General features: G+C 55.2%; 1 protein-coding gene across 6 annotated transcripts; it reads left to right on the plus strand.

Annotated features, from left to right (window-relative positions):
- Positions 1–8,138: 8,138 nt before the first annotated feature.
- Positions 8,139–25,077, plus strand: VEGFA (vascular endothelial growth factor A). 6 transcript variants are annotated; one of them, XM_073006032.1, is made up of 8 exons: positions 8,139–9,252; positions 12,252–12,303; positions 15,348–15,544; positions 16,325–16,401; positions 16,754–16,783; positions 18,600–18,671; positions 19,821–19,952; positions 23,135–25,077. In XM_073006032.1, the coding sequence occupies exons 1-8, from the start codon at positions 9,187–9,189 to the stop codon at positions 23,154–23,156; spliced, it is 648 nt and encodes a 215-aa protein (XP_072862133.1). In that variant the 5' UTR covers positions 8,139–9,186; the 3' UTR covers positions 23,157–25,077. The 6 variants fall into 6 exon arrangements, with proteins under 6 accessions (XP_072862133.1, XP_007970619.1, XP_007970620.1 ...); XM_007972428.3 differs by having other exon boundaries at positions 18,600–18,653; XM_073006033.1 differs by lacking the exon at positions 8,139–9,252 and adding an exon at positions 9,915–10,040.
- Positions 25,078–27,776: the final 2,699 nt, after the last annotated feature.

The raw sequence follows: 27,776 nt of genomic DNA on the forward strand, positions 1-27,776 counted from the left end.
GCATATGCCGTCAGCTCTCTGTGAACTGTGCCTGAGTCATAGCAGGTGTTAAATGTTTTGGCCATCATCCTGAGCTTGGTGGGGGCCTGGTGCCCCACAGCTGGAGCTGACTGTGACCAGGTCCTGGAACTTGGAGAAGCTGGCAGCAGGCACAGCAGCTCTGAGCATGCCCTGCCTCACTTGTCCTGATGCTTCCAGCTGTGTTCTGGAAGGAGACGGGTCTGGATGAGCAGGCTGGCACGCAGGGAGATGTAGGCGGGACCATCTCACCAGGAGACCCCAGTGGGGCATGGTTTAGCTGTGCCCTCTGCAGGGCACTGCCTGGAGTGAGGGAGTGCTGAGTCCCTCTAGGGAAGGAGGAGCAAACAACAGATCCCTGGGTCAGCTGCTGACACACTCCTGTGCATGCAGCATCTAGTTCCAGCACCTCCTCTCTGGCACTGCCTGGCTCCCCACCCAGTCAGTCAGCTCTTAGAGGCGGAAGCCCAAGGTATCCCAAAGGTGCCTGGCTCAGTGCTGGGCCCTGATTAAATGATGAAGTGGCCCTGGGGAGGTAGAAAGAGCCCCAGGCTGTGAGTTGAGTGACCTGGGTTGAGGTCTTGACTCTATGCAGCTTTCCGGCTTTGGACAACTCTGGGCCTCCTTCTGCTCCTCTGACCACTAAGCTTCTTTAGCAGTGGGAACTTTTCCCCAAATGAAATTCCAAGTGACACGCCAATAAATGAAGCAGATAAAACTGCATGTACTGTGTTTGCCCACTCCCACACCTTCCTGCCACCTGTCCTATCTCTGAGGACCCTCAAGACTCCTAGGAGCACAGTCTGATGTTCTCCTGACATGGATATCCTCTGACTAATTGCCTGCTTCCCTGAATATCTTGAGGCTGTTGGGCCAGGCTGATCCTGGAAGCTGAGGCGAGGCCTCCCCACTCCCCACGCCCTGCACTTCTGGGTCTGGGAAAGCAGGGAGTATTGTGGGACTTTGAATCCACTGCCTTACCTAGATGTCCCTGTACCTCCTGTAAAATCAGCATGGAGCCTGGTGCCTGGTAGTCCCTACAAATATTCACAAATTGGAGCTTAGCTCAGCTTTCAGGGGGCCAACCAGGGGGCCAATCATTAACTGGCATTATCTTTGTGAACCATCCTGGGGGGCCCAGGTCATCACCCCGGCTTCCAGCCCAGGCCCAGGGGGCTGCTGGGGGAAGGGGCCCTTCTTGCTGGGAGGTAGGGGGCGCCTTGGGTCCCTGCCTCTTTTTTTTCCTGGGACTTCCCTGAAGGAACTCACATTGCAGCCAACTCAATGACAACCTAGTTACATAGTTGCTTCAAAGAAAGACTAAAGCGGGAACCAAGCCAACAGATCCCCCACCCCTAGTCATCTTTGGCATGCATTATGTGATTTCTTGCTTTTTTTTTTTTTTTAAACCAGGGGTGGGGTAAACCCGTTTCCTTATTCGTTTCTGTTTTACTTTAGCCAGATGATAGTGGGTTTGCATTCTCTAAGAGTTTGTTCATGAATGTGGGTAGGAACAGGAACAGGGAAGGGAAATAACATTTATGTGATACCTACTTTGGGCAAGGAGCTTAGCTGATGGTTGCTGTTTCCATATATTTTCCCTACAACCCTGGGAGGTAAGAACCATGAACCTCATTTTACAGATGAGGAAACTGGGGCTCAGACAGATAAGTGAATTGTCCAAGTCTCAAGGCTTGGAAGTGTTGGACCAAGATCAAATCCATCCTGTCTCCTTTTTCCATTACTCGCTATGGGGGTGGTGGGGTGGGGCAAGGGGAGTGGGTGGGTGGCTGAGGCTTTTCACAGTGAGGGTTCATCAAGCTGGTGTCTTTCCTGAAAGGACAGAGGTCTGGCATCTCAGGTAACAGAGGAAGCAGTTACCTACCTGCTGGGATTTGGGGGTTCATGAGAACTGCTTCTCCCTTCTATCACTTGGTTCTGAGCCCCAGATTTCACCATTAGTGCTAGATTTCTTTGAGTTAAGCACTGCCAGCTCCAAGAGGCTTTTAAAACACACAACCCCTGGAAGGTGTGACATTCGGTATCAGTCGTCTCATCTGGAGTGTTTGATGGAGATGTTACAGGCTCACAGAGCCTCAGAGCTGAGGGAGCGGAGACTCTGGCTTTACCCAGGAGAAGCCTGAGGTCCAGAAAGGGGAGCTGTCAAGGTCACACAGCATGCAACAGACTCTGGAATTTTTTTTTTTTTTTAGACGGAGTCTCGCTCTGTCGCCCAGACTGGAGTGTAGTGGTGCTATCTCGGCTTACTTGCCTTCTGGGTTTAAGTGATTCTCCTGCCTCAGCCTCCTGACTAGTTGGTACTACAAGCACACACAACCACGCCTGGCTAACTTTTGTATTTTTAGTAGAGACAGGGTTTCACCATGTTGGCCAGGCTGGTCTTGAACTTCTGACCTCAGGTGATCCGCCCATCTCGGCCTCCCAAAGTGCTGGGATTACAGATGTGAGCCACCGCACCCAGCCAGACTCAGGACTTTTTTGCCTCGTGCTGTTTCCAGGTCGCCACATGCCTGTGACAGGTAGGCAGGAGGGTTCTGGGAACCAGGTAATGACAGGGAGGGATTAAAGCTGGAGGAAATATATCTTTCTGCTTTATGCCTTGGCCCAGCTGAGTGGCCCTGTGCTTGTCACAGCTGGTGTCCTCTGCCCTTCTCCCCTCACTCCTGGGGTAAGCAACAGTGGTGCTCCATGTGTGAGCTGGATCTACCTCTAGTGTTGGCTTGTTTAAATTCTCTGACAGAGACAAGCGGTCCCCGGGGGGCGGGGAAGGCAGTGTGGAGCTCACCTCCTGAGGGAGCAGCGTTGCCTCTGTGAGCTTTGGCGGGGAATGTTTCTGAAGATGCCCTAATCCCCTGCCCTGCCTAGCCTCAACGTCTCTATCACTCCGAGGAGTACCAGGAGGGCTCAGTGTGAACCACCAGAACCTTCCAGGCTACCTTCCCTTGCCTGTTCTTTCTGCGCAGTCCACTTGGTTTGCTAAACTCCTGCTCTTCCATCAAGACCCAACTCAAGGCCAGGCACGGTGGCTCACACCTGTAATCCAAGCACTCTGGGAGGCAGAGGTGGGAGGATCACTTGAGGTCAGGAGTTCGAGACCAGCCTGGGCAACATGGTGAAACACCATCTCTACTAAAAATACAAAAATTAGCCAGGTGTGGTGGCAGGCACCTGCAGTCCCAGCTACTCTGGAGGCTGAGGCAGGATAATTGCTTGAACCTGGGAGGCAGAGGTTGCAGTGAGCCGAGACCGTGCGCCACTGTACTCCAGCCTGGGTGACAGAGTGAGACCCTGTCTCAAAATAAAAAATAATAATAATAAAAAAAGACCCAACTTAAGTATCAAGTATCATCTCCTCCAGGAAGCCTTCCCCTACTCCCAGGAAATAAGTGCCCCTCAGAGAATTCCCGCTTTTGGTTTACTCTTCTGGTTTACCTCCATCCAGACAAGCCAACACCTGAAAAAAGCCAACACTAGAGGTAGGTCCAGCTCACCGACATTGTTGTAGTCCCAGGGTTCAACACAAAGCAGAGCTAACAAGCTGAGTTTAATAATTGCTTGTGGAATGCATGTCCCAAGCCACTTCCCAAGCCCTTCCAGATGCCCAGTCTAGCCAGTCTGGCTCTTCGCTTCCACACCTTCATAACGCTTCCCCCAGGGCCTCTTTCTCATCTTGCTTTCTGGGGCAGCTGTGTGCACATTTGTCTGTGTGCAGCAACTCTCTAAGGCAGGGATCTTTACTCCTATTTTTGATGAGGGGAGCTGTGGTTCAGAGAGGTTGAATAACCTGCCTAAGGCCACACAGTTAGAGTGGCAGAGCCAGGAATGCGACTTGGGTCCATTTGATTCCGAAGTCCCTGTACTTTCCACTGCCCTGCCTAGATGTCCCTGTACCTCCTGTAAAATCAGCATAGAGCCTGGTGCCTGGTAGTCCCTACAAATATTCACAAATTCGAGCTTAGCTCAGCTCTCAGGCAAGGCCCAGGTCAAAAGGGCAGATACAGCTTTGGGACCTTAGTTGCCACCACATGCTACACCTTCTTCCCAGCAGAGGGACTCCCTCCAAGACAGGGTAGGGGTGGAGGATGTGAACAGGGGCAGAAATGGGCATGTTTTGGGGTCAGACTTGGAGGAACAGCAGAGATTGGGGTATCAGAAGTTCGGCATGCCTGGGGCTGTTGGGGAGATGCAATTCATCAGGGACAGCCTAGTGTCAGGGGATTAGACTGGGGCCTATGAAGGAGAGGCAGAGGTTGATGGGCCTAGGAGTGGTGTGGGTAGGTAAGCTTCCCCAGACAGTGACTGCCCTGCCCTCTCTCCAGCTAGGTCCTCTTCCCCATTCCTTCCCCCTTTCCTGACTGGATCCTCTTGGGAGAGTTATCCTCCTTGGCTTCCTCTGCTCCAATCTTTTGATCAATTGGCCATCATTACTTATCATTACCTCAAGTCAAGCCTCCAGATCCACATGGGGCTAGGACACTGGCACTGGACCAAACAGGCCCTTTTCTTTGCTTTCTCTTTGTCTTTTTAATGCTTTGTTGCAAAGACCTAGGCAGGGGTTGAGGGGGTTGCGGGGGGGAGACAGAGAGAGAGAGAGAGAGAGATTGACCCACAGTCGGGGTCAGGGAATTGAGGGGAACCAACCCAATTCTCTCTCCTTCAATTCACCAGGTTTGTATCCTGCCCTTCCTGCAGATCAGTGTCCTGCTAGTCACCTGGGAGTCAGGGGATGGAGTGAAGGACAAGACCTCCTTCTATCGCAGTGAAACCACTTGGAGAAATGTGTGGAAAACAACAAGACCCAGTGACCGTTTCCTCACCTTCTTTCCAATTTCAGGAGGGATTTTGTCCCTTCATCCACCAGCTTCTAGATTAACCACCCACACCCACACAGACAAGAGTTTCCCTGAATATTGGAGTTGACAGGACATCAGGACAAAGTACAACTATTGTGCCTTGGCCCAATCACTACTTTCTTTGTCTGGGGCCACCGCTGGCTCCTGGCTGCCTTTCATGATCTTCTCCACCCCCACCCCTTTCTCCCCTTCCCCCTCACCTGGAACACCTTCCCCTTCCTCCTTGGCTCCTTCTGAACTGCCTTCAGAGCCACAGGCTGTGGGGAGTGGCCACTGGGCTCCCAAGGTGAGGCCCTCCAAGTGGGCCCCTCAACTGGGAGCCAGCATGACCTCTGTGTGGGCCGCTCTCTGCTTCACTGCCCCTTCCCCGAATCTGCTAGGTGACCCTGGGCCCCTTTGTGCCCTCTCTGGGCCTTTGGAGGATTCTTTGGGGAGACAGTCTGCTCTGACACCCCCTCCCCTGCAGCAGCCTGGGGAGGGAGGGGAGGATAAGTGAAATCAAGTTTGTTCAAGGGGCTAAGCTCATGGGAGGGAAGGTGCCACAGAGACACCTGTCGTCTTGTGATTGTTGTTTTGTGCTTTTTCCCCTTTTTTGAAGGCTCAGATGACTAGGTGACTTGAGCTTTTAATTTGGTGACAATGTGGGCATTGGCTGAGTCCATAAGAGTGCATTGTTGTAAAGGCCGGTGACAACACATTGGGGCATGGGATCCAGAGTTAACCCCTCCAGGTCACAGCCAGGTTATATCTCCAAAATGAAAGGGGGAGGTGGGCCATACTTTCTCACCCTAAAGAGGGTAGCTCAAAAACCCCTAGGCCAGGTTGTAATCCTAGCTTTATATAAAAGGAATTCTGTGCCCTCACTCCCCTGGATCCCTGGGCAAAGCCCACAGGGAAATACAAACAGATAGTTGTAACACACCTCACTGGGTACCACCATGGAGGACAGTTGGCTTATGGGGTGGGGGTGCCTGGGGTCATGGAGTGACAGGTGATGGTTATCCCTCCTTGGAACCCCTCCAGCCACCTCTTAACTTCAGATTTGTTTGTTTGTTTTTTACTAAGACCTGCTCTTTCAGGTCTGTTGGCTCTTTTAGGGGCTGAAGAAGGCTGAGTTGAGAAAGGATGCAAGGGAGGGGGCCAGAATGAGCCTTTAGGGTTCAGAACCTCCATCCTGCCCCAAGGTAGGGATGAGGGAGGGGTCCCTGCCAAGATGCCTACAGCTTGTGCTCCTGGGGTGCTAGAGGCACACAAGGAGGAAACTTAGTGGCTTCCTTTCCATATCCCATTCATCAGCCTAGAGCATGGAGCCCAGGTGAGGAGGCCTGCCTGGGAGGGGGCCCTTAGCCAGGAAATAAACATTTACTAACTGTACGAAGACCTTGTCCTTGCTTCTAGGGAGCCTGCCAAGTGGTGGAGACAGGACTAGTGCATGAATGATGGAAAGGGAGGGTTGGGGTGGGTGGGAGCCAGCCCTTCTCATAAGGGCCTTAGGACACCACACTGATGGAACTGGGGGTACCGGGGAGGTAACCTAGCACCTCCACCAAACCACAGCACCATGTGCTGAGGATGCGGCTGAATGGGTAAGCTCCTTGGAGCGTTTTGGTCAAATTGAGGGAAATTGCTGCATTCCCACTGGGGTCCATGCCTCCACAGAGGCTATGCCAGCTGTAGACCAGACCCTGGCAAGATCCGGGTGGACAATCAGACTGACTGGTCCCACTCTTCCCACAAGCATCAGAACCCCAACTTTGTTCCCTGGAGCAGCCTGGAAATAGCCGGGTCAGAACCCAGTCAGGAATTTTTCCAAGTTGGTTCCTATAGGTAAGAATGGGATAGGGGCCTTCGGGAGCACTTAGGGAAGATGTGGAGAGCTGGAGGAAAAGGCGGCTTGGAGGTAAGGGAGGGGACTGGGGGAAGGAGAAGGGAGAAGCTATGAGCCTGGAGAAGTAGCCAAGGGATCCTGAGGGAATGGGGGAGCTGAGAAGAAACCCTCATTTCTGTTCAGAAGATGAGCTATGAGTCTGGGCTTAGGCTGATAGAAGCCTTGGCCCCTGGCCTGGTGGGAGCTCTGGGCAGCTGGCCTACAGACGTTCCTTAGTGCTGGCGGGTAGGTTTGAATCATCACGCAGGCCCTGGCCTCCATCCGCCCCCACCAGCCCCCTGGCCTCAGTTCCCTGGCAACATCTGGGGTTGGGGGGGCAGCAGGAACAAGGGCCTCTGTCTGCCCAGTTGCCTCCCCCTTTGGGTTTTGCCAGACTCCACAGTGCATACGTGGGCTCCAACAGGTCCTCTTCCCTCCCAGTCACTGACTAACCCCGGAACCACACAGCTTCCCGTTCTCAGCTCCACAAACTTGGTGCCAAATTCTTCCCCCCAGGGAAGCATCCCTGGACACTTCCCAAAGGACCCCAGTCACTCCAGCCTGTTGGCTGCCGCTCACTTTGATGTCTGCGGGCCAGATGAGGGCTCCAGATGGCACATTGTCAGAGGGACACACTGTGCCCCCTGTGCCTAGCCCTGGGCTCTCTGTACATGAAGCAACTCCAGTCCCAAATATGTAGCTGTTTGGGACGTCAGAAATAGGGGGTTCAGGAGCAAACTTCCCCCACCCCCTCTCCAGAGCCCATTCCCTCTTTAGCCAGAGCCGGGGTGTGCAGACGGCAGTCACTAGGGGGCGCTCGGCCACCACAGGGAAGCTGGGTGAATGGAGCGAGCAGCGTCTTCGAGAGTGAGGACGTGTGTCTGTGTGGGTGAGTGTGTGCGTGTGCGTGTGCGTGTGCGTGTAGGGGTTGAGGGCGTTGGAGCAGGGAGAAGGCCAGGGGTCACTCCAGGATTCCAATAGATCTGTGTGTCCCTCTCCCCACCCGTCCCTGTCCGGCTGTCCGCCTTCCCCTGCCCCCTTCAATATTCCTAGCAGAGAGGGAATGGCTCTCAGGCCCTGTCCGCACGTAACCTCACTTTCCTGCTCCCTCCTCGCCAATGCCCCGCGGGCGCGTGTCTCTGGACAGAGTTTCCGGGGGCGGATGGGTAATTTTCAGGCTGTGAACCTTGGTGGGGGTCGAGCTTCCCCTTCATTGCGGCGGGCTGCGGGCCAGGCTTCACTGGGCGTCCGCAGAGCCCGGGCCCGAGCCGCGTGTGGAGGGGCTGAGGCTCGCCTGTCCCCGCCCCCCGGGGCGGGCCGGGGGCGGGGTCCCGGCGGGGCGGAGCCAGGCACCCTCTTTTTTTAAAGTCGGCTGGTAGCGGGGAGGATCGCGGAGGCTTGGGGCAGCCGGGTACCTCGGAGGTCGTGGCGCTGGGGGCTGGCACCAGCGCTCTGTCGGGAGGCGCCGCGGCTAGGTGGACTGGTCAGCGGACTCACCCGCCAGGGCGCTCCGTGCTGGAATTTGATATTCATTGATCCGGGGTTTATCCCTCTTCTTTTTTCTTAAACATTTTTTTTTTTAAACTGTATTGTTTCCCGTTTTAATTTATTTTTGCTTGCCATTCCCCACTTGAATCGGGCCGACGGCTTGGGGAGATTGCTTTACTTCCCCAAATCACTGTGGATTTTGGAAACCAGCAGAAAGAGGAAAGAGGTAGCAAGAGCTCCAGAGAGAAGTCGAGGAAAAGAGAGACGGGGTCAGAGAGAGCGCGCGGGCGTGCGAGCAGCGAGAGGGACAGGGGCAAAGTGAGTGACCTGCTTTTGGGGGTGACCGCCGGAGCGCGGCGTGAGCCCTCCCCCTTGGGATCCCGCAGCGGACCAGTAGCGCTGACGGACAGACAGACAGACACCGCCCCCAGCCCCAGCGCCCACCTCCTCCCCGGCCAGCGGCCGACAGTGGACGCCGCGGCGAGCCGCGGGCAGGGGCCGGAGCCCGCGCCCGGAGGCGGGGTGGAGGGGGTCGGGGCTCGCGGCGTCGCACTGAAACTTTTCGTCCAACTTCTGGGCTGTTCTCGCTTCGGAGGAGCCGTGGTCCGCGCCGGGGAAGCCGAGCCGAGCGGAGCCGCGAGAAGTGCTAGCTCGGGCCGGGAGGAGCCGCAGCCGGAGGAGGGGGAGGAGGAAGAAGAGAAGGAAGAAGAGAGGGGGCCGCGGTGGCGACTCGGCGCTTGGAAGCCGGGCTCATGGACGGGTGAGGCGGCGGTGTGCGCAGACAGTGCTCCAGCCGCGCGCGCGCCCCAGGCCCTGGCCCGGGCCTCGGCCCGGGGAGGAAGAGGAGCTCGCCGAGGCGCCGAGGAGAGCGGGCCGCCCCACAGCCCGAGCCGGAGAGGGAGCGCGAGCCGCGCCGGCCCCGGTCGGGCCTCCGAAACCATGAACTTTCTGCTCTCTTGGGTGCATTGGAGCCTTGCCTTGCTGCTGTACCTCCACCATGCCAAGGTAAGTGGTCGTGCCCGGCTGGCGCCGCGGGCAGCTGCGAGCGCCTCTCCCGGCTGGGGACGTGCGTGCGAGCGCGCGCGTGGGGGCTCCGTGCCCCACGCGGGTCCATGGGCACCAGGCGCGCGGCGTCCCCCTCTGTCGTCTTAGGTGCAGGGGGAGGGGGCGCGCGCTAGGTGGGAGGGCACCCGGAGAGAGGCTCACCGCCCACGCGGGCCCTGCCCACCCACCGGAGTCACCGCACGTACGATCTGGGCCGACCAGCCGAGGGCGGGAGCCGGAGGAGGAGGCCGAGGGGGCTGGGCTTGCGTTGCCGCTGCCGGCTGAAGTTTGCTCCCGGCCGCTGGTCCCAGACGAACTGGAAGTCCGGGCAGCGGGGGCGGGAGCCAGAGACCAGCCGGCAGGGGGGTGCTCGGACCTTGGACCGCCGGAGGGCAGAGAGCGTGGAGGGGGCAGGGCGCAGGAGGGAGAGGGGGCTTGCTGTCACTGCCCCTCGGTCTCTTCGGCCCTCGCCGCGAGTTTGGGAAAAGTTTTGGGGTAGATTGCGGCGGGGACCCCCCCTCCCTGCTGGGCCACCTGCGCCGCGCCAACCCCGCCCGTCTCCGCTCGCGTCCCGCTCGGTGCCCGCCCTCCCCCGCCCGGCCGGGTGCGCGCGGCGCGGAGCCGATTACATCAGCCCGGGCCTGGCCGGCCGCGTGTTCCCGGAGCCTCGGCTGCCCGAATGGGGAGCCCAGAGTGGCGAGCGGCACCCCTCCCCCCGCCAGCCCTCCGCGGGAAGGTGACCTCGCGAGGTAGCCCCAGCCCGGGGATCCGAAGAACCATCCCTACCCCTTCCTACTGTCTCCAGACCCTACCCCTGCCCAGTGCTAGGAGGAATTTCCTGACGCCCCTTCTCTTTACCCATTTCCTTTCTATCGCGGAGAGAAAGCCCTGTCACCCCTTTTATTTTCATTCCTCTCTGCGGAGAAGATCCATCTAACCCCTTTCTGGCCCCAGAGTCCAGGGAAAGGATGATCACTGTCAGAAGTCGTGGCGCGGGAGCCCACCGGGTGCTTTGTCACACTCCACCGAAAGTCCCGACTTGGTGACAGTGTGCTTCCCTTCCCTCCACAACAGTTCCGAGTGAGCTGTGCTTTAACTCTCTGGGGGTGGGTCAAGGGAGGGTTTGAAGAGAGTCATTGCCCCACTTTACCCTTTTGGAGAAATGGCTTGAAATTTGCTGTGACACAGGCAGCATGGGAATAGTTCTTCGTGAACCCTGGAAAGGAGCTCCTGCCAGCCTTGCACACACTTTGTCCTGGTGAAAGGCAGCGCTGGAGCAGGTGGTTTTTTGGAACTCCAAACTTGCCCACCCAACTTGCTTCTGAAAGCCACCTAAAGGGTCCCTTTCCGCTCCTCCCTGATGCCTTCCCTCAGCCAGAATTCCCTTGGAGAGAAGGCACGAGGAAAGCCATGGACAGGGGTCGCTGCTAACACCACAAGTTCCTCAGACCCTGGCACAAAGGCCTTGGCTACAGGCCTCCAAGTAGGGAGGAGGGGGAGGAGTGGCTGCCTGGCCACAGTATGACCTTCAGAGGCCCCCAGAGAAGGACACCTGGCCCCTGTCTGCCCAGAACCGCCCCTCCTGTGCCCCCTGGCCTTGGAAGGGGTACGAAATTTCTGTCCCCTTTCCTCATTGGGGCCCAGGAGTAGTGGAGGGTCCAGGGAGAATATTGTCAGGGGGAAGGCAGGGGGTGTCATGGGAATGGGTGAGGGGCTGAGGTGCAGAATCCAGGGGGTCCCTGGAGGAGCCGCAGTGGGAAGCTGACCAGCTGGAAACCTGGGAACTGTTTTCTCTTGAGAGGGGCTTCCTCTGACCTTAGCTGTCCTGGGACCAGGGCTGGGGGACCTGAGTGGGGTGCATGTAGGGTGTGTGGGAAGGAGAGGGAAAGAAAGATGGACAGTGGGACTCCCCACTAGCAGGGTCTGGTGTTCGTGGGCTAGAGTGCCCCTCTGCTCTGCGAGTGCTGGGCGGGAGGGGAGTTGGTGAGAGCTGGAGACCCTCAGGAAGGGCTGGCAGAAGCCTTTCCTTTTGGGTGCTGTCAGGTCCGCATGTCTTGGCATGTTGACCTTCACAGCTTCTGGGGAGGGGAGGAATGATCTGGTGCCAGTGGGGAAGGTTAGGGAGGCCTCAGGCCTAAGGTGGTGCAGGGGGCCCCCTAGGGGCTGGGCAGTGCCAAGACATAAAAGCCTTCCCTGGTCCCTGGTGGCATTTGAAGGTGCCCAGGTGAGAGGGGCTTGGGACCTCCTCACCCTGGGAGGGAGAAGAAACCAGGGAACAGGTGGGAGTGGGAGACAGGTGAGACTTTGGAAATCTATTGAGGCTCTGGAGAGATTTGTGCAGAGAGGAAAATGGGGTTCTCCCCCAGGGTCTCCTCCTGGGTTTTTACCCTCGAAGCAACCTGTGGGCATGCTAGGACTGGAAGAACTTGGATGGGGGAGGGCGGTTGGCGCCCTTCGGTCCTCAGCACCCCCCTCCCTCTCCAACACCAGCTCACCCTGGTATTTGTCATGTCAGCAGGAGAAGGTCACCATGTTGTTTTCCTCGCCCCCAGTCCTTCCTTCCTGCCCCAGTCCAAATTTGTCCTCTTATTTGACCTTAATACTTACCATGGCTTTGGACCAGGAAATCAGGGGGGTGGTGAGAGGGAAGTGTGGGGAAGGTACAGGGGACCTGGACGGTGAAGCATTCTGGGGTTTCCCTCCTGCATTTCGAGCTCCCCAGCCCCCAGCATCTGGTTAGTCTTTAACTTCCTCGGGTTTATAATCATAGCAGTTCAGGAGTGGTGGGCATATTCTGTGCTCGTGGGGACCCCCGGTTGTGTCCTGCTCGACTCAGACGACTTGGAGAAGCCAGAGGCTGTTGGTGGGAGGGAAGCGAGGAGGGGGGAGGGGCTGGGTGGCTGGGCCTGTGCACCCCAGCCCCTGCCCATGCCCATGCCTTGCTTTCTTTCTGTCCTCAGTGGTCCCAGGCTGCACCCATGGCAGAAGGAGGAGGGCAGAATCATCACGAAGGTGAGTCTCCCTGGCTTTTGGATGGGGTTCCCTGCCCTCTCAGGGGATGGGTGGATGGCCTAATTCCTTTTTCTTCAGACCTGTGGGGAGGAAGGGGAAGGGGCACAGGAATATGAGGATCAAGAAAGAAAGAGCTGGGCACCATGAGGTTCACCCTCAGTTTCGTGAGGACTCTCCGCTGTTCAGGTCTCTGCTAGAAGTAGGAGTTGTTGCCTTTTTCTTCTGCTCTTTCCAGTAAAATTTTATTCGGAGAAGGAATTGTGAGCACAGAGCAGGAAGACAGTGTTCAGGGATCCTAGATGTTGGGGGAAGTAAGTGTCCCTCGTCTCCCCTAGCTCCTGGGGGAGGGTGGACATTTAGTGTCATTTCCTATATAGCTGTGTCCCACTTGTGGGAACTGTGACCCTTCCTGTGTGAGCTGGAGGTACAGAGGACTCAGCCTAATAGGATCTCCCCTCCCTTCCCTGCTTTGCATTCCTTTGGGGGTGGAGAAAGCCCCACTTGACTATGTTCGGGTGCTGTGAACTTCCCTCCCAGGCCAGCAGAGGGCTGGCTGTAGCTCCCAGGCGCCCCACCCCCCTGCCCAACCCCGAGTCCGCCTGCCTTTTGTTCCGTTGTGGTTTGGATCCTCCCATTTCTCTGGGGACACCCTGGCTCTCCCCACCACTGACTGTGGCCTGTGCTCTCCACCTCTGGGGAGGGAAGGCCCTGGGTCTTCCTTCAGGCGAGTTTTCCTGACCTAAATCCGGCATGGCTGGGTAGTAGCCAGCAGTGGTGATGCCCAGCCTGTTCTGCCTCCTCCTTCCCTACCCCAGGAGCCCTTTCCTTGGCCTAGGACATGGCTTCTCAGCCACTCACCGGCCCCCTGCTTCTAGTGCGCCACTTACTCCTTTCAGCTTCCCAGTGGTCTCTGGTCTGGGAGAGGCAAGACAGATGGTCTTTGTTTGCTGGAGAAAAGGTTGTCTGCGATAAATAAGGAAAACCACGAAAACCTGGTGTTGGAGTGTATGTGTGTGCTCCCCAGGCAGTGGAGGCCAGCCCTTGGAGGGGCGGCTGCCTGATGAAGGGTGCGGGTGAGGTTATCCCCCTCCACCTCCCATGGAGGGGAAACTTTTTGAAGGAATTCCTACCCCAGGTCTTTTTACCCTCAGCTACCAACCCCTTGCCCAGGCCAGACCTTTTTCTATCCCCTCCTGGGCCACAAGCCTGGCCCTCCTCTGTCCCAATCGTGATGAAGGGGCAGTTCAAAACTTCTTGATTAGTCATCTTCTTCCGTATTGACTTGGATTTAAAAAATGACCTTTTCAGACTTCTGGTCTCGTTCACTCCTTTTGATGATGCTTTGCTGTAACCCTTGGTGGGTAGAGAAGGATTCTGTGCCCATTGGTGGTCTGGATAAAAGAAGTAGAGACCTCACAGGAGGCAGTGGACTGGCCTGTTCCCCCACTGTTCTTTCTGTTTTCACACCTGTGGATTCTCCTCACCTTCTTCCCAATCAACCTGTTGTGTACATAGCCCCCCTCATTGTCCTTTATTCTTCTGGAAAGCAGACCTTGGAGGGAGGAGTGAGGGGGAGGCTCAGCTGTGGCCTCTGGGGGTGGGGGTTGGGAGCTGGGGTGGAAGTCCACGAGGCATACACTTAAGATGCTTTGATGAAGTTCTAAACTTCATATTACCCAGGCTGAAAAAAGAGCACTTGTTCCCAGGGCTGGAAATGGAAGCCAAAACTCCACCTTTTCAGCCTGTTTCAGCATCTTTAGAGATCAGCCCAACCCACTTACACAGTTGAGCAGAGTTGGAGGCCTAGTGAGGGGAGGGACTAGCCCAAGGTCACACCAACTCATGACCAGAGCCTGGGCCTCCTCACTGGCCAGCTGTTATTTCTTCCCTCTGGGTAGGGAACCCATTTCAGGGACAGGATTGCTATGTGGCAGTGGTGGTGGGGTGCGATAGGAGTGGCAGGCTGGGCCACAATTTGGAGTAGTCATGCCAGAGTCCTGCATTTATTTATTCTCAAGGGCCCCGCCCCTGTGGCCCAGAATTACCCCTTCATGCTCCAGTGCACCCCAGGCTCCACAGCCAGCTTGGGAAACTGTCTCTACCCTGGTCTCCCTTCAGATCAGCTTCTAGAAATGTTTCGTGGCTACGGTGGTAGCACTGTTTTTTCCATGATGCAAGCAGTTTGCCCTCTTGGGCGGGGTTATCAGTGGCTGGCAGGGCTGGCACAGCGTGTCCACCCACTGCCACCTGTGGGTTCCAGGAGGGCCCAGCCCCTGTGCTGAGGCCCACCACCTTCTCAGCTCATGTCTGGGGAAGGGGACTGGCTGGGGGAAAAGTGCCTCCTCCTGAAAGGTGCCTCCTCTGTTTTTGCCTAGTATAGGCTTGGGAACACTTTGATGTCAGCTAATTCTGACTCCTTTACTTACTAGCTGTGCAGCCTTGGGGCAACTTAGCCTCTTTGAGCCTCCTGTTCCCCATCTGTAAAATGGAATCTCAACAGTGTCTCATAGTCCCATGTGGAGAAACTTGTGTGAGATGATAGCTATGGACTACTGTACACAGTAACCAGGATGTAGTAAGTGCTCAATAAATAGCTGTTGGTGTGGTTGATGTTATTGTAGTGTTTGTGGGGAGGATGTAGGAAACTGGAGACTAGCTTGGCAAAGCTGGCTTTTCCTCCTTTTAGGGAAAGCTTACAACATCCCCATGAGGTATACTGACACTCAAACTGTCCTCTGGCATCGAGGTTGGCCCAGGATTCAGTTCAGCTGTCACAGTGAGGTGGTGGGATCAGATGTGGCAGGCCATGTCCCTTGGAACTTGAGTATATCGTGTGATCTCTGGAATGAAAACAGGCCTTCACCAGTGTTGATGGTGGAAAGCTTAGGGAAGTGCTTCAAACACAGTAGGAGGGACGTAGGTTTTTAGAAGGACTTGCCTCATACGGAAGCTCTAAGGAGTGGCTTTACAGAGCTGGGTGGAGAGAGGGGCTAGCCATCTTTTGTGTCGTCCACTGGGCTCATGTGTCACCGCCTCTCATGCAGTGGTAAAGTTCATGGATGTCTATCAGCGCAGCTACTGCCATCCAATCGAGACCCTGGTGGACATCTTCCAGGAGTACCCTGATGAGATTGAGTACATCTTCAAGCCGTCCTGTGTGCCCCTGATGCGATGTGGGGGCTGCTGCAATGACGAGGGCCTGGAGTGTGTGCCCACTGAGGAGTCCAACATCACCATGCAGGTGGGCATCTTTGGGAAGTGGGGGCAGGAGGGGATAGGGAGGGGCGTAACACTTTGGGAACAGGTGGTCCCAGGTCATTTTCTGGCTAGACTTGACTTGTCTGGCTCCTGCCCCTGAGTTGCACAGGGGAGGTGTGGTAGGGTCTTGCCTTCTGTGAAGAAGATGCTTGTATTCCCAGCCCAGGTTCCCAGCAAGCCCCAACCATCTCCTCCTCCCTGGCTCAGGACGGGGCAGATGGATGCCTGTGTCAGAGGCCCCTCTCTCCCTCTCTTGGAGAGAATCCTGAGGGCCCTCTCTTCTTGGGGGCTCTGTTTGGGAAGCTGAATGAGCCTGGTCCATGGAGAGTTTAAAAAGTCTTTGGTGTTACCTGGTAATGGGGCATATCTCAGCCCAGATAGGGTGGGAGGGAGCTGTGAAACACAGGGAGGGGGTTGCTTTTGGGTATCTGCTAGGAGTCAGGGTGAAGCCTAGAGAGGATGAAAGAAGGGGAGGGCATGGGGAGTGGTAAGAACCTAGGATTTGAATTCCCAGCCTGGCCAACCCTTGCAGCCTTGTCTTGGCCTCAAGTGGAACAAGGGCTCCTTGAGGCCAGCAGGGTTGGGGGAGTTGGGGTGGGCCTGAGCCTCTTTCCTGCTAGAGCTCTTGGTCCTCCCTGTCTCCACCACCCATCCCTGCTCTGCAGAACCCCTGGGTGCTGAGTGGCAGGAGCCCCAGGGTTGTCCCATCTGGGTATGGCTGGCTGGGTCACTAACCTCTGTGATCTGCTTCCTTCCCCTCCAGATTATGCGGATCAAACCTCACCAAGGCCAGCACATAGGAGAGATGAGCTTCCTACAGCACAACAAATGTGAATGCAGGTGAGGATGTAGTCGCGGATTCATTATCAGCAAGTGGCTGCAGGGTGTCTGATCTGTGCCAGGGTTAAGCATGTTGTACTTTTTAGCCCACATGCAGCTTCCAGCTGTGTGACCTTTGGCATTTTACTTCAATGTTCCTCAGTTTCTACATCTGTAAAATGGGCACAATAGTAGTGTACTTCATAGCATTGTTATAAGGATTAAACAAGTTATATATGAGAAGGTTAAAACAGTGTTGCTCCATAATAAATGCTGTTTTTACTGTGATTATTATTGTTGTTTTCCCTGTCATTATCATTACCATCTTAACCCTTCTCTGTTTTGTTCTTTTCTCTCTTCCTACCCATTGCAGACCAAAGAAAGATAGAGCAAGACAAGAAAAGTAAGTGGCCCTGACTTTAGCACTTCTCCCTCTCCGTGGCCGGTTATCTTGGTTTGGGGCTCTTGGCTACCTCTGTTGGGGGCTCCCATAGCCTCCCGGGGTCAGGGACTTGGTCTTGTGGGGGACTTGTGGTGTCAGCAACAATGGGATGGAGCCAACTCCAGGATGATGGCTCTAGGGCTAGTGAGAAAACCCAGCCAGGAGCCTGGCACTTCCTTTGTAAGGGACAGTGCCTTCCGGGTCTCCAGATCATTCCTTGCCAGGACTTGCTGTTTTGGTGTGTCAGGGGGCACTGTGGACACTGGTTCACTGGCTTGCTCTAGGGCACCCACAGTGGGGAGAGGGAGTGGGTGGCAGAGAGGCCAGCTTTTGTGTGTCAGAGGAAATGGCCTCTTTTGGTGGCTACTGTGATGGTGCAGTTGGATGCAAGGCCGGCTGGAGGGTGGTTTCTCAGCGCATGCCCTCCTGTAGGCGGCAGGCGGCAGACACACAGCCCTCTTGGCCAGGGAGAAAAAGTTGAATGTTGGTCATTTTCAGAGGCTTGTGAGTGCTCCTTTTTAAGGGGCGGGTAGGATGGGGCGGGGGACAAGGTCTGGTGGCAGTAACCCTTCAAGACAGGGTGAGCGACTGGCATCGGCAAGAGCTTGCAGGGAAAGAGAGACTGAGAGAGAGCACCTGTGCCCTGCCCTTTCCCCCACACCATCTTGTCTGCCTCCAGTGCTGTGGGGACATTGAAGCCCCCGCCAGGCCTCAACCCCTTGCCTCTTCCCTCAGCCCCCAGCTTCCAGAACGAGAGGATGCGGAAACCTTCCTTCCACCCTTTGGTGCTTTCTCCTAAGGGGGACAGACTTACCCTCTCTGGTCCCTTCTCCCCCTCCTTTCTTCCCTGTGACAGACATTCTGAGGTGTGTTCTCTTGGGTCTGGCAGGCATGGAGAGCGCTGGTTCTCTTGAAGGGGACAGGCTACAGCCTGCCCCCCCTTCCAACTTCCCCAAATGACTGCTCTGCCACGGGTAGAGTCGGGGGCTCGCCTGGGCTCGGAAGAGTGTCTGGTGAGATGGTGTAGCAGGCTTTGACAGGCTGGGGAGAGAACTCTCTGCCAAGTACCGCCCAAGCCCCTCCTCCCCAGTCCTCCTTAACTCCCACCCCACCCTGCTGCCTGCCCAGGGCTCCAGGACACCCAGCCCTGCCTCCCAGTACAGGTCGCACTGAGCAGGCTGGTGTTGCTCTTGGTTCTGTGCCAGCTCCCAAGGTAGCCACTTCCCCCACACTGGGATTCCCAGAGGTTCTGTCACAGTCGGAAATGAAGGCAGAAGGTGCCTGACGCACAGCCTGCCCTCCCACTCCTGCTCCCCATCCAGGCAGGTCTCTGACCTTCTCCCCAAAGTCTGGCCTACCTTTTATCACCCCCTGACCTTCAGGGTCAGACTTGGACAGGGCTGCTGGGCAAAGAGCCTTCCCTCAGGCTTAGCCCCCTGCTGGAGACCGGGCGCCATTGTGAGCATGGAGACCCTTGGGCCCTGTGCCCTCCACCCAGTCTCGGTTTCCCACCAAAGCCTTGTCAGGGACTGGGTTTGCCATCCCAGGGTGGGCAGCTTGAGGAGAAGAAAGAGCCATCGAGTGCTTGCTGCCCAGACACGCCTGTGCGTGCCTGTGCATGCCTCCCCAGAGACCACCTGCCTCCTGATACTTCCTCCAGGAAGCGGCTCTGTGTGGCTTTGCTTTGGTCGTTCCCCCATCCCTGCCCTCCTTACCGCTTCTTTGACTCCCCCCACTGCCCCCGCTCTCTCTCTGTCTCTGTTTTTTTATTTTCCAGAAAATCAGTTCGAGGAAAGGGAAAGGGGCAAAAACGAAAGCGCAAGAAATCCCGGTATAAGTCCTGGAGCGTGTACGTTGGTGCCCGCTGCTGTCTAATTCCCTGGAGCCTCCCTGGCCCCCAGTCCAACCTCTGCCTGCCATACCCTGTAACCCTGCCTCCTTCCCCTGGTCCCTCCCTGGCTCTCATCCCCCTGGCCCGTGTCTCTCTCTCACTCTCACTCCACTAATTGGCACCAACGGGTAGATTTGGTGGTGGCGTTGCTGGTCCAGGGTTGGGGTGAATGGGGGAGCCAACTTGGCCTGGAGGATGAAGGGAGGGGACTCTGGCTTGGCTGGGCACCGATTTTCTCTCACCCACTGGGCACTGGTGATGGGCCCATGTTGGCACGGGTGCCTGCTCACCCAACTGGTTTCCATTGCTCTAGGCTTCTGCACTCGTCTGGAAGCGGAGGGTGGTGGGGAGGGCAGACATGGCCCAAGAAGGGCTGTGAATGACTGGAGGCAGCTTGTTGAATGACTCCTCGGCTGAAGGAGGAGCTTGGGTGGGATCAGACACCATATGGCAGCCTCCCTTCATCTGGTGGAAGTGCCTGGCTCCTCACGGAGTTGGGGCCTCTGGAGGGGAGCCCCCTATTCCAGCCCAACCCATGGCACCCACAGAGGCCTCCCTGTAGGACGGCCTCTTCGTCTGGGTTGGAGGCTATGGTGGGCCCTGCCCTGGGTCTTCTGGTCACCAGCAGCCTGGCCTGTGGACACTGCCTCTGGGCTTAGCCTCCCATCACACCCTACTTTAGCCCACCTTGGTGGAAGGGCCTGGGCATGAGCCTTGTACAGGGAGAAGGTGGCCCCTGATTGCCATCCCCAGCAGGTGAAGAGTCAAGGCGTGCTCCGATGGGGGCGGCAACAGTTGGGTCCCTGTGGTCTGAGACTCACCCTGGTCTCCCAGGGACGTAGCATTACCCCTTATGGCAGCCTCTCCCCGCACTCTCTGCCCGTCTGTGCCCGCCTCTTCCTGCGGCAGGTGTCCTAGCCAGTGCTGCCTCTTTCCGCCGCTCTCTCTGTCTTCTGCTGTAGCGCTCGGATCCTTCCAGGGCCTGGGGGCTGACCAGCTGGGTGGGGGTGCAGCTGCGGACGTGTTAGGGGGTGTTGCATGGTGATTTTTTTTCTCTCTCTCTGCTGATGCTCTAGCTTAGATGTCTTTCCTTTTGCCTTTTTGCAGTCCCTGTGGGCCTTGCTCAGAGCGGAGAAAGCATTTGTTTGTACAAGATCCGCAGACGTGTAAATGTTCCTGCAAAAACACAGACTCGCGTTGCAAGGCGAGGCAGCTTGAGTTAAACGAACGTACTTGCAGGTTGGTTCCCAGAGGGCAAGCAGGTCAGAGAGGGGCATCACATAGAGATGGGGAGAGAGAGAAAGAGAGCGAGCGAGCGAGAGAGTGCCTGAGAGGGGCCAGCTGCTTGCTCAGTTTCTAGCTGCCTGCCTGGTGACTGCTGCCTTCTCTGCTTTTAAGGCCCCTGTGGTGGGCTGCAGGCGCTGGTCCAGCCTGGCGGGGCCTGTTCTGAGGTTGCCCTGGTTGCCTGAGTGGTAGGCTGGTGTGGCTTAGTGTGGTGGTGTGGACGCAAGCTGTGTGTTGTGTCCTGTGGTCCTTCCGCTCATAGTGGCTGTCGGTCCTGATGTTATTACTACCTCTGGTACTAATGCTGAGAAGCTGAAAGCCGATTCCAGGTGTGGACAGTGTCAACAAAGCACGTGACGCTCTCACTGGGGCCTTGCCTCGGCCCTTTGAAGTCTGCATGGCTGGGCTTCTCACTCACTCAATGTTTCTTGATGGGGGAAGGGATTGAGTCCACTTCAGACTGGGCCTCCCTGAGGAAAGGGCTGTGTCTCCTCCCTCAGACTGGGCCTCCCTGAGGAAAGGGCTGTGTCTCCTCCCTCAGACTGGGCCTCCCTGAGGAAAGGGCTGTGTCTCCTCCCTCAGACTGGGCCTCCCTGAGGAAAGGGCTGTGTCTCCTCCCTCAGACTGGGCCTCCCTGAGGAAAGGGCTGTGTCTCCTCCCTCAGACCGGGGCTCCCTGAGGACAGGGATATGTCTCCCCCCTCAGACCGGGGCTCCCTGAGGAAAGGGCTGTGTCTCCTCCCTCAGACTGGGGCTCCCTGAGGAAAGGGCTGTGTCTCCTCCCTCAGACTGGGCCTCCCTGAAGAAAGGGCTGTGTCTCCCCCCTCAGACTGGGGCTCCCTGAGGACAGGGATATGTCTCCCCCCTCAGACTGGGGCTCCCTGCACATAGGGCTGTCTCTCTGCTCAGACTGAGGCTCCCTCAGGCCAGGGCTATGTCTCTCCCCTCCGACTGGGGCTCCCTGAGGACAGGGCCATGTCTCCCCTCTCAGACTGGGGTTCCCTGAGGACAGGGCCATGTCTCCCCTCTCAGACTGGGGTTCCCTGAGGACAGGGCCATGTCTCCCCTCTCAGACTGGGGCTCCCTGAGGACAGGGCCATGTCTCCCCTCTCAGACTGGGGCTCCCTGAGGACAGAGCTATGCCTCCGCCCTCAGACTGAGGCTCCCTGAGGATAGGGCTGTGTCTCTCCCCTCAGACTGAGGCTCCCTGAGGACAGGTCTATGTCTCCCCCCTCAGACTGGGGCTCCCTGAGGACAGAGCTATGCCTCCACCCTCAGACTGAGGCTCCCTGAGGATAGGGCTGTGTCTCTCCCCTCAGACTGGGGCTCCCTGAGGACAGGGCTATGTCTCCCCCCTCAGACTAGGGCTCTCTGAGGGCAAGGGCTCTGGCTGTTGGTTTAGGATGGGGCAGTTTTGCCTACACACTGAAGGAGCTGTAACATCCAAGAATACTAGATACCTTTAATCCTCCACCAGTCATGGTGACAACCCCAAACAGCCCACACATTTTCGAGTGCTCCCAGGATGCGTGAAGGGAGGGTTCTGTGCCCATTCTCCTGACATTAGACTGTGAGCTCCATAAGCCGGGCCTGGTTTACTTACCTTTGTGAGCCCTGGGCATCTGTACCTCTGTCCCTTGTCCATACTGGGTACCAAGGAAGTGTCAAGTGCGTGACTGAATGTGTGAGTCAGTTCAGGGGGTGAGGTCAGGAGCACAGGGCCGTGACAGGTGGCTGGCAATCTTTTAATGCCTTAGCCTGTGTTCTTTATACCAACTTGGCCTGTGCTCAGAGTGAGGAAGGCCCTGGGGGTCAGGGTCAGCTTCACTCAGGGAGGCAAGACTTTTATGGGGATTTCCTAGACAGGGCCAAGGCACCCCCAGCTCGCCCTGAGGCTGCGTTAGGGAAGTCCTTGGAGTGTCTCCCCTCCCCCAGCAATGTTCTTGTGGCTTGTGGATGCTCAGGGGATGCTGGGAACCAGGCCTGGGTAGTTGGTGTGGGGTTCTATATGTCTTGGCCCTATGTGAAACCAAGAGGGTGTTATTAGTGCTGGGGGTGGGGGCTCTGCCTAACTTCAGGGCTGGATGAGGGGAGTCTCAGTTCCCCAGGGGTCTTTGGGGAAGATAAGGGACTTGACATTTTAGGGTTTTTTGGTGATGATTCTGCTGATGGGGGTTTGTGTGAAGTGACCTGGGAGTTAACTGGTTACCCTAACCTCCCAATACCATTATCCAACCCCCAAGCTGGCTGTACCTGGGAATATCAGTTTCCAAAATTGGGAGCTTTGGACTCCCATTTCTGGGCTCCCCAGAAGGGTAGGGCCTGTTCTGCCTCCTCCTCACAATCACCCAGGGGTAGGGGCATGCTGAGAAAATTCTTGGAGGCCCCCTTTGCTTCGGCAGGAGTCGTGAAGCCGCCAAATTGTCTCTCCCTATCCTAAGTGAAGCAGCATATTTGAAAGGAAAGACAATCTGGTACCTGGGCTTGTAACCTCCAGGCAGCTCAGGAGAGATGAGGCCTACAGCCACACTGGGAGGGGACATGGGGAATGGAGATGTTCCCTTACCTTGCTGGGGCCTCCTGCTCTACACTACCCCCTCGGGAGCCTCCTGTCCCCAGGGCAGGCCCTTCCCGTTGCTGGCCACCCAGCCAAGCCTCTCTGTCTCAGGCGTTCTCCCAGGTGACCTGCCTACTCTCTTCCCCACACCAGCCCCTAGAGACTGAACTGAAAAACCTCCTCAGCAGGGAACCTCTTCTGATTAACTTCATCCAGCTCTCGTCACCCATCAGCTCTTAAAATGTCAAGTGGGGACTGTTCTTTGGTATCCGTTCATTTGTTGCTTTGTAAAGTGTTCCCGTGTCCTTGTCTTGTCTCAAGTAGATTGCAAGCTCCGGAGGGTAGACTGGGAGCCCCTGAGCGGAGCTGCTGCTCAGACCAGGGCTCCCTGAGGGCGGGGCTGGGGCTGTTCTCACACTGGGACTTTCTGCCCCAGGACCACACCTTCCTGTCCTCTCTGCTCTTATGGTGCTGGAGGCTGCAGTGACCCAGGGTCCCCCAGGAATGGGGAGGCCGCCTGCCTCATCGCCAGGCCTCCTCACTTGGTCCTAACCCCAGCCTTTGTTTTCCATTTCCCTCAGATGTGACAAGCCGAGGCGGTGAGCCGGGCAGGAGGAAGGAGCCTCCCTCAGGGTTTCGGGAACCAGATCTCTCACCAGGAAAGATTGATACAGAACGATCGATACAGAAACCACGCTGCCGCCACCACACCATCACCATCGACAGAACAGTCCTTAATCCAGAAACCTGAAATGAAGGAAGAGGAGACTCTGCGCAGAGCACTTTGGGTCCGGAGGGCGAGACTCCGGCAGAAGCATTCCCGGGCGGGTGACCCAGCATGGTCCCTCTTGGAATTGGATTCGCCATTTTATTTTTCTTGCTGCTAAATCACCGAGCCCGGAAGATTAGAGAGTTTTATTTCTGGGATTCCTGTAGACACACCCACCCACATACATACATTTATATATATATATATATTATATATATAAAAATAAATATCTATATTTTATATATATAAAATATATATATTCTTTTTTTAAATTAACAGTGCTAATGTTATTGGTGTCTTCACTGGATGTATTTGACTGCTGTGGACTTGAGTTGGGAGGGGGAATGTTCCCACTCAGATCCTGACAGGGAAGAGGAGGAGACGAGAGACTCTGGCATGATCTTTTTTTTTGTCCCACTTGGTGGGGCCAGGGTCCTCTCCCCTGCCCAGGAACGTGCAAGGCCAGGGTATGGGGGCAAATATGACCCACTTTTGGGAACACCGACAAACCCAGCCCTGGCACCGAGCCTCTACCCCGGGTCAGATGGACAGAAAGACAGATGACAGGTACAGGGACGAGGACACTGGCTCTGACTAGGAGTTTGGGGAGCTTCAGGACATTGCTGTGCTTTGGGGATTCCCTCCACATGCTGCATGCGCATCTCGCCCCCAGGGGCAGCGCCTGGAAGATTCAGGAGCCTGGGCGGCCTTCACTTCTCTCACCTGCTTCTGAGTTGCCCAGGAGGCCACTGGCAGATGGCCCAGCGAAGAGAAGAGACACATTGTTGGAAGAAGCAGCCCATGACAGCTCCCCTTCCTGGGATTCACCCTCGTCCTCTTCCTGCTCCCCTTCCTGGGGTGTAGCCTAAAAGGACCTGATGTCCTCACACCATTGAAACCACTAGTTCTGTCCCCCCAGGAGACCTGGTTGTATGTGTGTGAGTGGTTGACCTTCCTCCATCCCCTGGTCCTTCCCTTCCCTTCCCGAGGCACAGAGAGACAGGGCAGGATCCACGTGCCCATTGTGGAGGCAGAGAAAAGAGAAAGTGTTTTATATACGGTACTTATTTAATATCCCTTTTTAATTAGAAATTAAAACAGTTAATTTAATTAAAGAGTAGGGTTTTTTTCAGTATTCTTGGTTAATATTTAATTTCAACTATTTATGAGATGTATCTTTTGCTCTCTCTCGCTCTCTTATTTGTACCGGTTTTTGTATATAAAATTCATGTTTCCAATCTCTCTCTCCCTGATCGGTGACAGTCACTAGCTTATCTTGAACAGATATTTAATTTTGCTAACACTTAGCTCTGCCCTCCCCGTTCCCCTGGCTCCCCAGCACACATTCCTTTGAAATAAGGTTTCAATATACATCTACATACTATATATATATTTGGCAACTTGTATTTGTGTGTATATATATATATATGTTTATGTATATATGTGATTCTGATAAAATAGACATTGCTATTCTGTTTTTTATATGTAAAAACAAAACAAGAAAAAATAGAGAATTCTACATACTAAATCTCTCTCCTTTTTTAATTTTAATATTTGTTATCATTTATTTATTGGTGCTACTGTTTATCCGTAATAATTGTGGGGAAAAGATATTAACATCACGTCTTTGTCTCTAGTGCAGTTTTTCGAGATATTCCGTAGTACATATTTATTTTTAAACAACGACAAAGAAATACAGATATATCTTAAAAAAAAAAAGCATTTTGTATTAAAGAATTTAATTCTGATCTCAAAGCTCCTCTTGGTTTCTCCTTCTCCATTGAATCCTTGCTCTAGACTTCCTCCCGCCCCCTTTCCCTCTTCCTTTGGGGAACATGGCATTTGTCTTGGGTCTGGGAAAAGTATGTCTAATGTGTAGGATATGGGGTGACCCACCTTGTGCTGGGGGTGAAGTCCTTCCATTTTGGCTGAGCTGGTCCTGGGGGAACCCATCCATCCTGTCTTGATATAGAAGGTGGTAAGCTCTGGGAATGGGTGGAGAGGGAGAAACAGCTTATAAGACAGGAGCCAAGGGCCCTTGCAATTGGTAGTGCTGCCTTCAGGAATTAGATAATCCAGGCCTCTGTCCCTTAGCCAGGGAAAGAACTGGCCATGTCTCCAAGCTTGCTGCCCAGGAGACAGGAGAAAGCTGTTTTTGTCTGTGGGGGTCTTGTTGGCTGCAACAGGCTGGGAGTGGGAAGGGGATGCTGCTGGAGGGCTGTGACCCCAGGGTGTAACTTAATTTTGCATAGTTACACCCTGGAGTTCCTTGAGCCTCTGGAAGATGGACCCATAGGTCTGGTCATCACTGATGGCACTCCCTGCTCCAGCTTGCCATAAGCTCTTCTCTCATGTCCTGCTTCTGGGTAAAGTGGCACCTGTCCAGGTCTTTGGCATTGAAGAGCAGTGCTTCCAAATTCACTTCCTTTAGCCTCTCATTTATTCTTGCAAATCATAAATATGGATTGAATAAATATTGAGCCAGTCATTGTGTGCTATGAATAAGACACAATTCTACCCCTCAAGGATCTGGTGAGGGTGAGTGGGTGGGGGGAGACAAAACTATAAATCCATGAGCAGAAAAATACATAAAATGTGCTGGGGGCGTCTGATCTAGCTTGGGGGTGGAAGTTGTATTGGGGGTGGTGGCTGGGGGGTGGTGTCTTACGACGTTATCTCTAGGCTGCCACTTAAAAAATGGTTTGAAGACAGGGAGAACGGGGGGAGGGGGTGAAAGGGTTGAGGACATCCCAGGCAGAGGGGATAGTGTGAGCAAGGCATGAAGGTGGCACTTGGGCAGGGAGTGGGTGGGCGGGGTGGAGGCTGGAGACATGGGCAGGGGTTAGCTCCAGGGGAGCCTGCAGCACCATGCCAACTGCCTAGGGCCTGTCAGGGATGAGCAGCAGCTGAGGGGCTTTAAACACTGAGCAGCCCAGTCAGATACACTTTTCCATAGGTGCCTGGCAACAGTATGGGGGGCAGAGAGGCTGGTAGAGGCTGTTGTAGTCTTCCAGGAGGAATTGCACTGAGGGTGGGGAAGCACCTTTGGTGACTGGCAGTGCGGGCCATTGCAAGGTCTCAGCCTTAGGCAGCTTTTGGTCTAGTAAGTGCTCCTTTCCCAATCACTGACCACGTGCCGGCCCCTACACTGAATCTGTACAGCAGCCCTGGGAGGTAGGTGCTTTTTTTTTTTTTTTTTTTTTTTTTGAGCTGGAGTCTTGCTCTGTCCCCCAGGCTGGAGTGGAATGGCGTGATCTCGACTCCCTGCAACCTCCGTCTCCCGGGTTCAAGGGATTCTCCCACCTCAGCCTCCCAAGTAGCTGGGATTACAGGCACGCGCCATCATACTCGACTAATTTTTGTGTTTTCACAGAGATGGGGTTTCACCATTGTAGGCTAGGCTGGCCTCGAACCCCTGACCTCAGGTGATCCGCCCGCCTCGGCCTCCCAAAGTGCTGGCATTACGGACGTGAGCCACTGCGCCCGGCAGGTAGGGACTTTTTTCATCCCATCTAGATTTTTGCCAGAGCCTTTAAATTGGTCTCCTGGATTCTCCCCTGGCCTTCCTTTAGCTGAATCTCACACAACTGCTGGAGAGAGCCTGTTAAAATGTGAGTTAAGTTTTGTCACCTTTTGACTCAAAACCCTCCAGAGATAGTTTTACTCAGAGAAAAACCCAAATGGCCTTAAAAGGCCTGCACCATTTGGGCTGACTCCCTGACTACTCAATGACTTTGGGGCCTGCCTTGGCCACGTGGCTCCAGCCATGCTGGTTTCTCCGTTCCTCAGATGCAGTGGGCATGCTCCCGCCACAGAGCCTTTGCACTGGCTGTCCTCGCTTCCTGGAGCACTTTCTTACACATGGCCCATGTTGTTGGATCCCTCACTTTCAAGTCTTGTTACCTTCTCAGTGAGACTTACCCTGACCACTGCATTTACGATTGGCCCCCCTTCCCACTCTGCACTTGCGTACCTCCTTTTCACCATCCCTTCTTTTTCCCCATAGCGCATGTAGCCGCCTAACAGACTCTAGAACAATGCTACCAACAGAAATATAGTGTGAGTCACTTACGGAGTTTAAAATTTTCTAGGCGCCAGAGTTTGAAAACTGTGAAAAGGTAAAATTAATTTTAATAGTTTAACTCCAACATATCTAGAATATCATTTCAGCATCTAATCAATGTAAACATTATTAATGAGATTTTTTTTTTTTTTTTGAGATGGAGTCTCGCTCTGTCATCCAGGCTGGAATGCAGTGGTGCGATCTCAACTCACTGCAACCTCTGCCTCCTGGGTTCAGGTGATTCTCCTGTCTCAACCTCCCGAGTAACTGGGACTATGGGCGCACACCACCACACCTGGCTAATTTTTGTATTTTTAATAGAGATGGGGGTTTCACCATATTGGTCAGGCTGGTCTTGAACTCCTGACCTCAGATGATCCACCTGCCTCGG

The sequence above is a fragment of the Chlorocebus sabaeus genome, chromosome 17, assembly GCF_047675955.1.
Source record: "Chlorocebus sabaeus isolate Y175 chromosome 17, mChlSab1.0.hap1, whole genome shotgun sequence".
NCBI classification, from domain to species: Eukaryota; Metazoa; Chordata; class Mammalia; order Primates; family Cercopithecidae; genus Chlorocebus; species Chlorocebus sabaeus.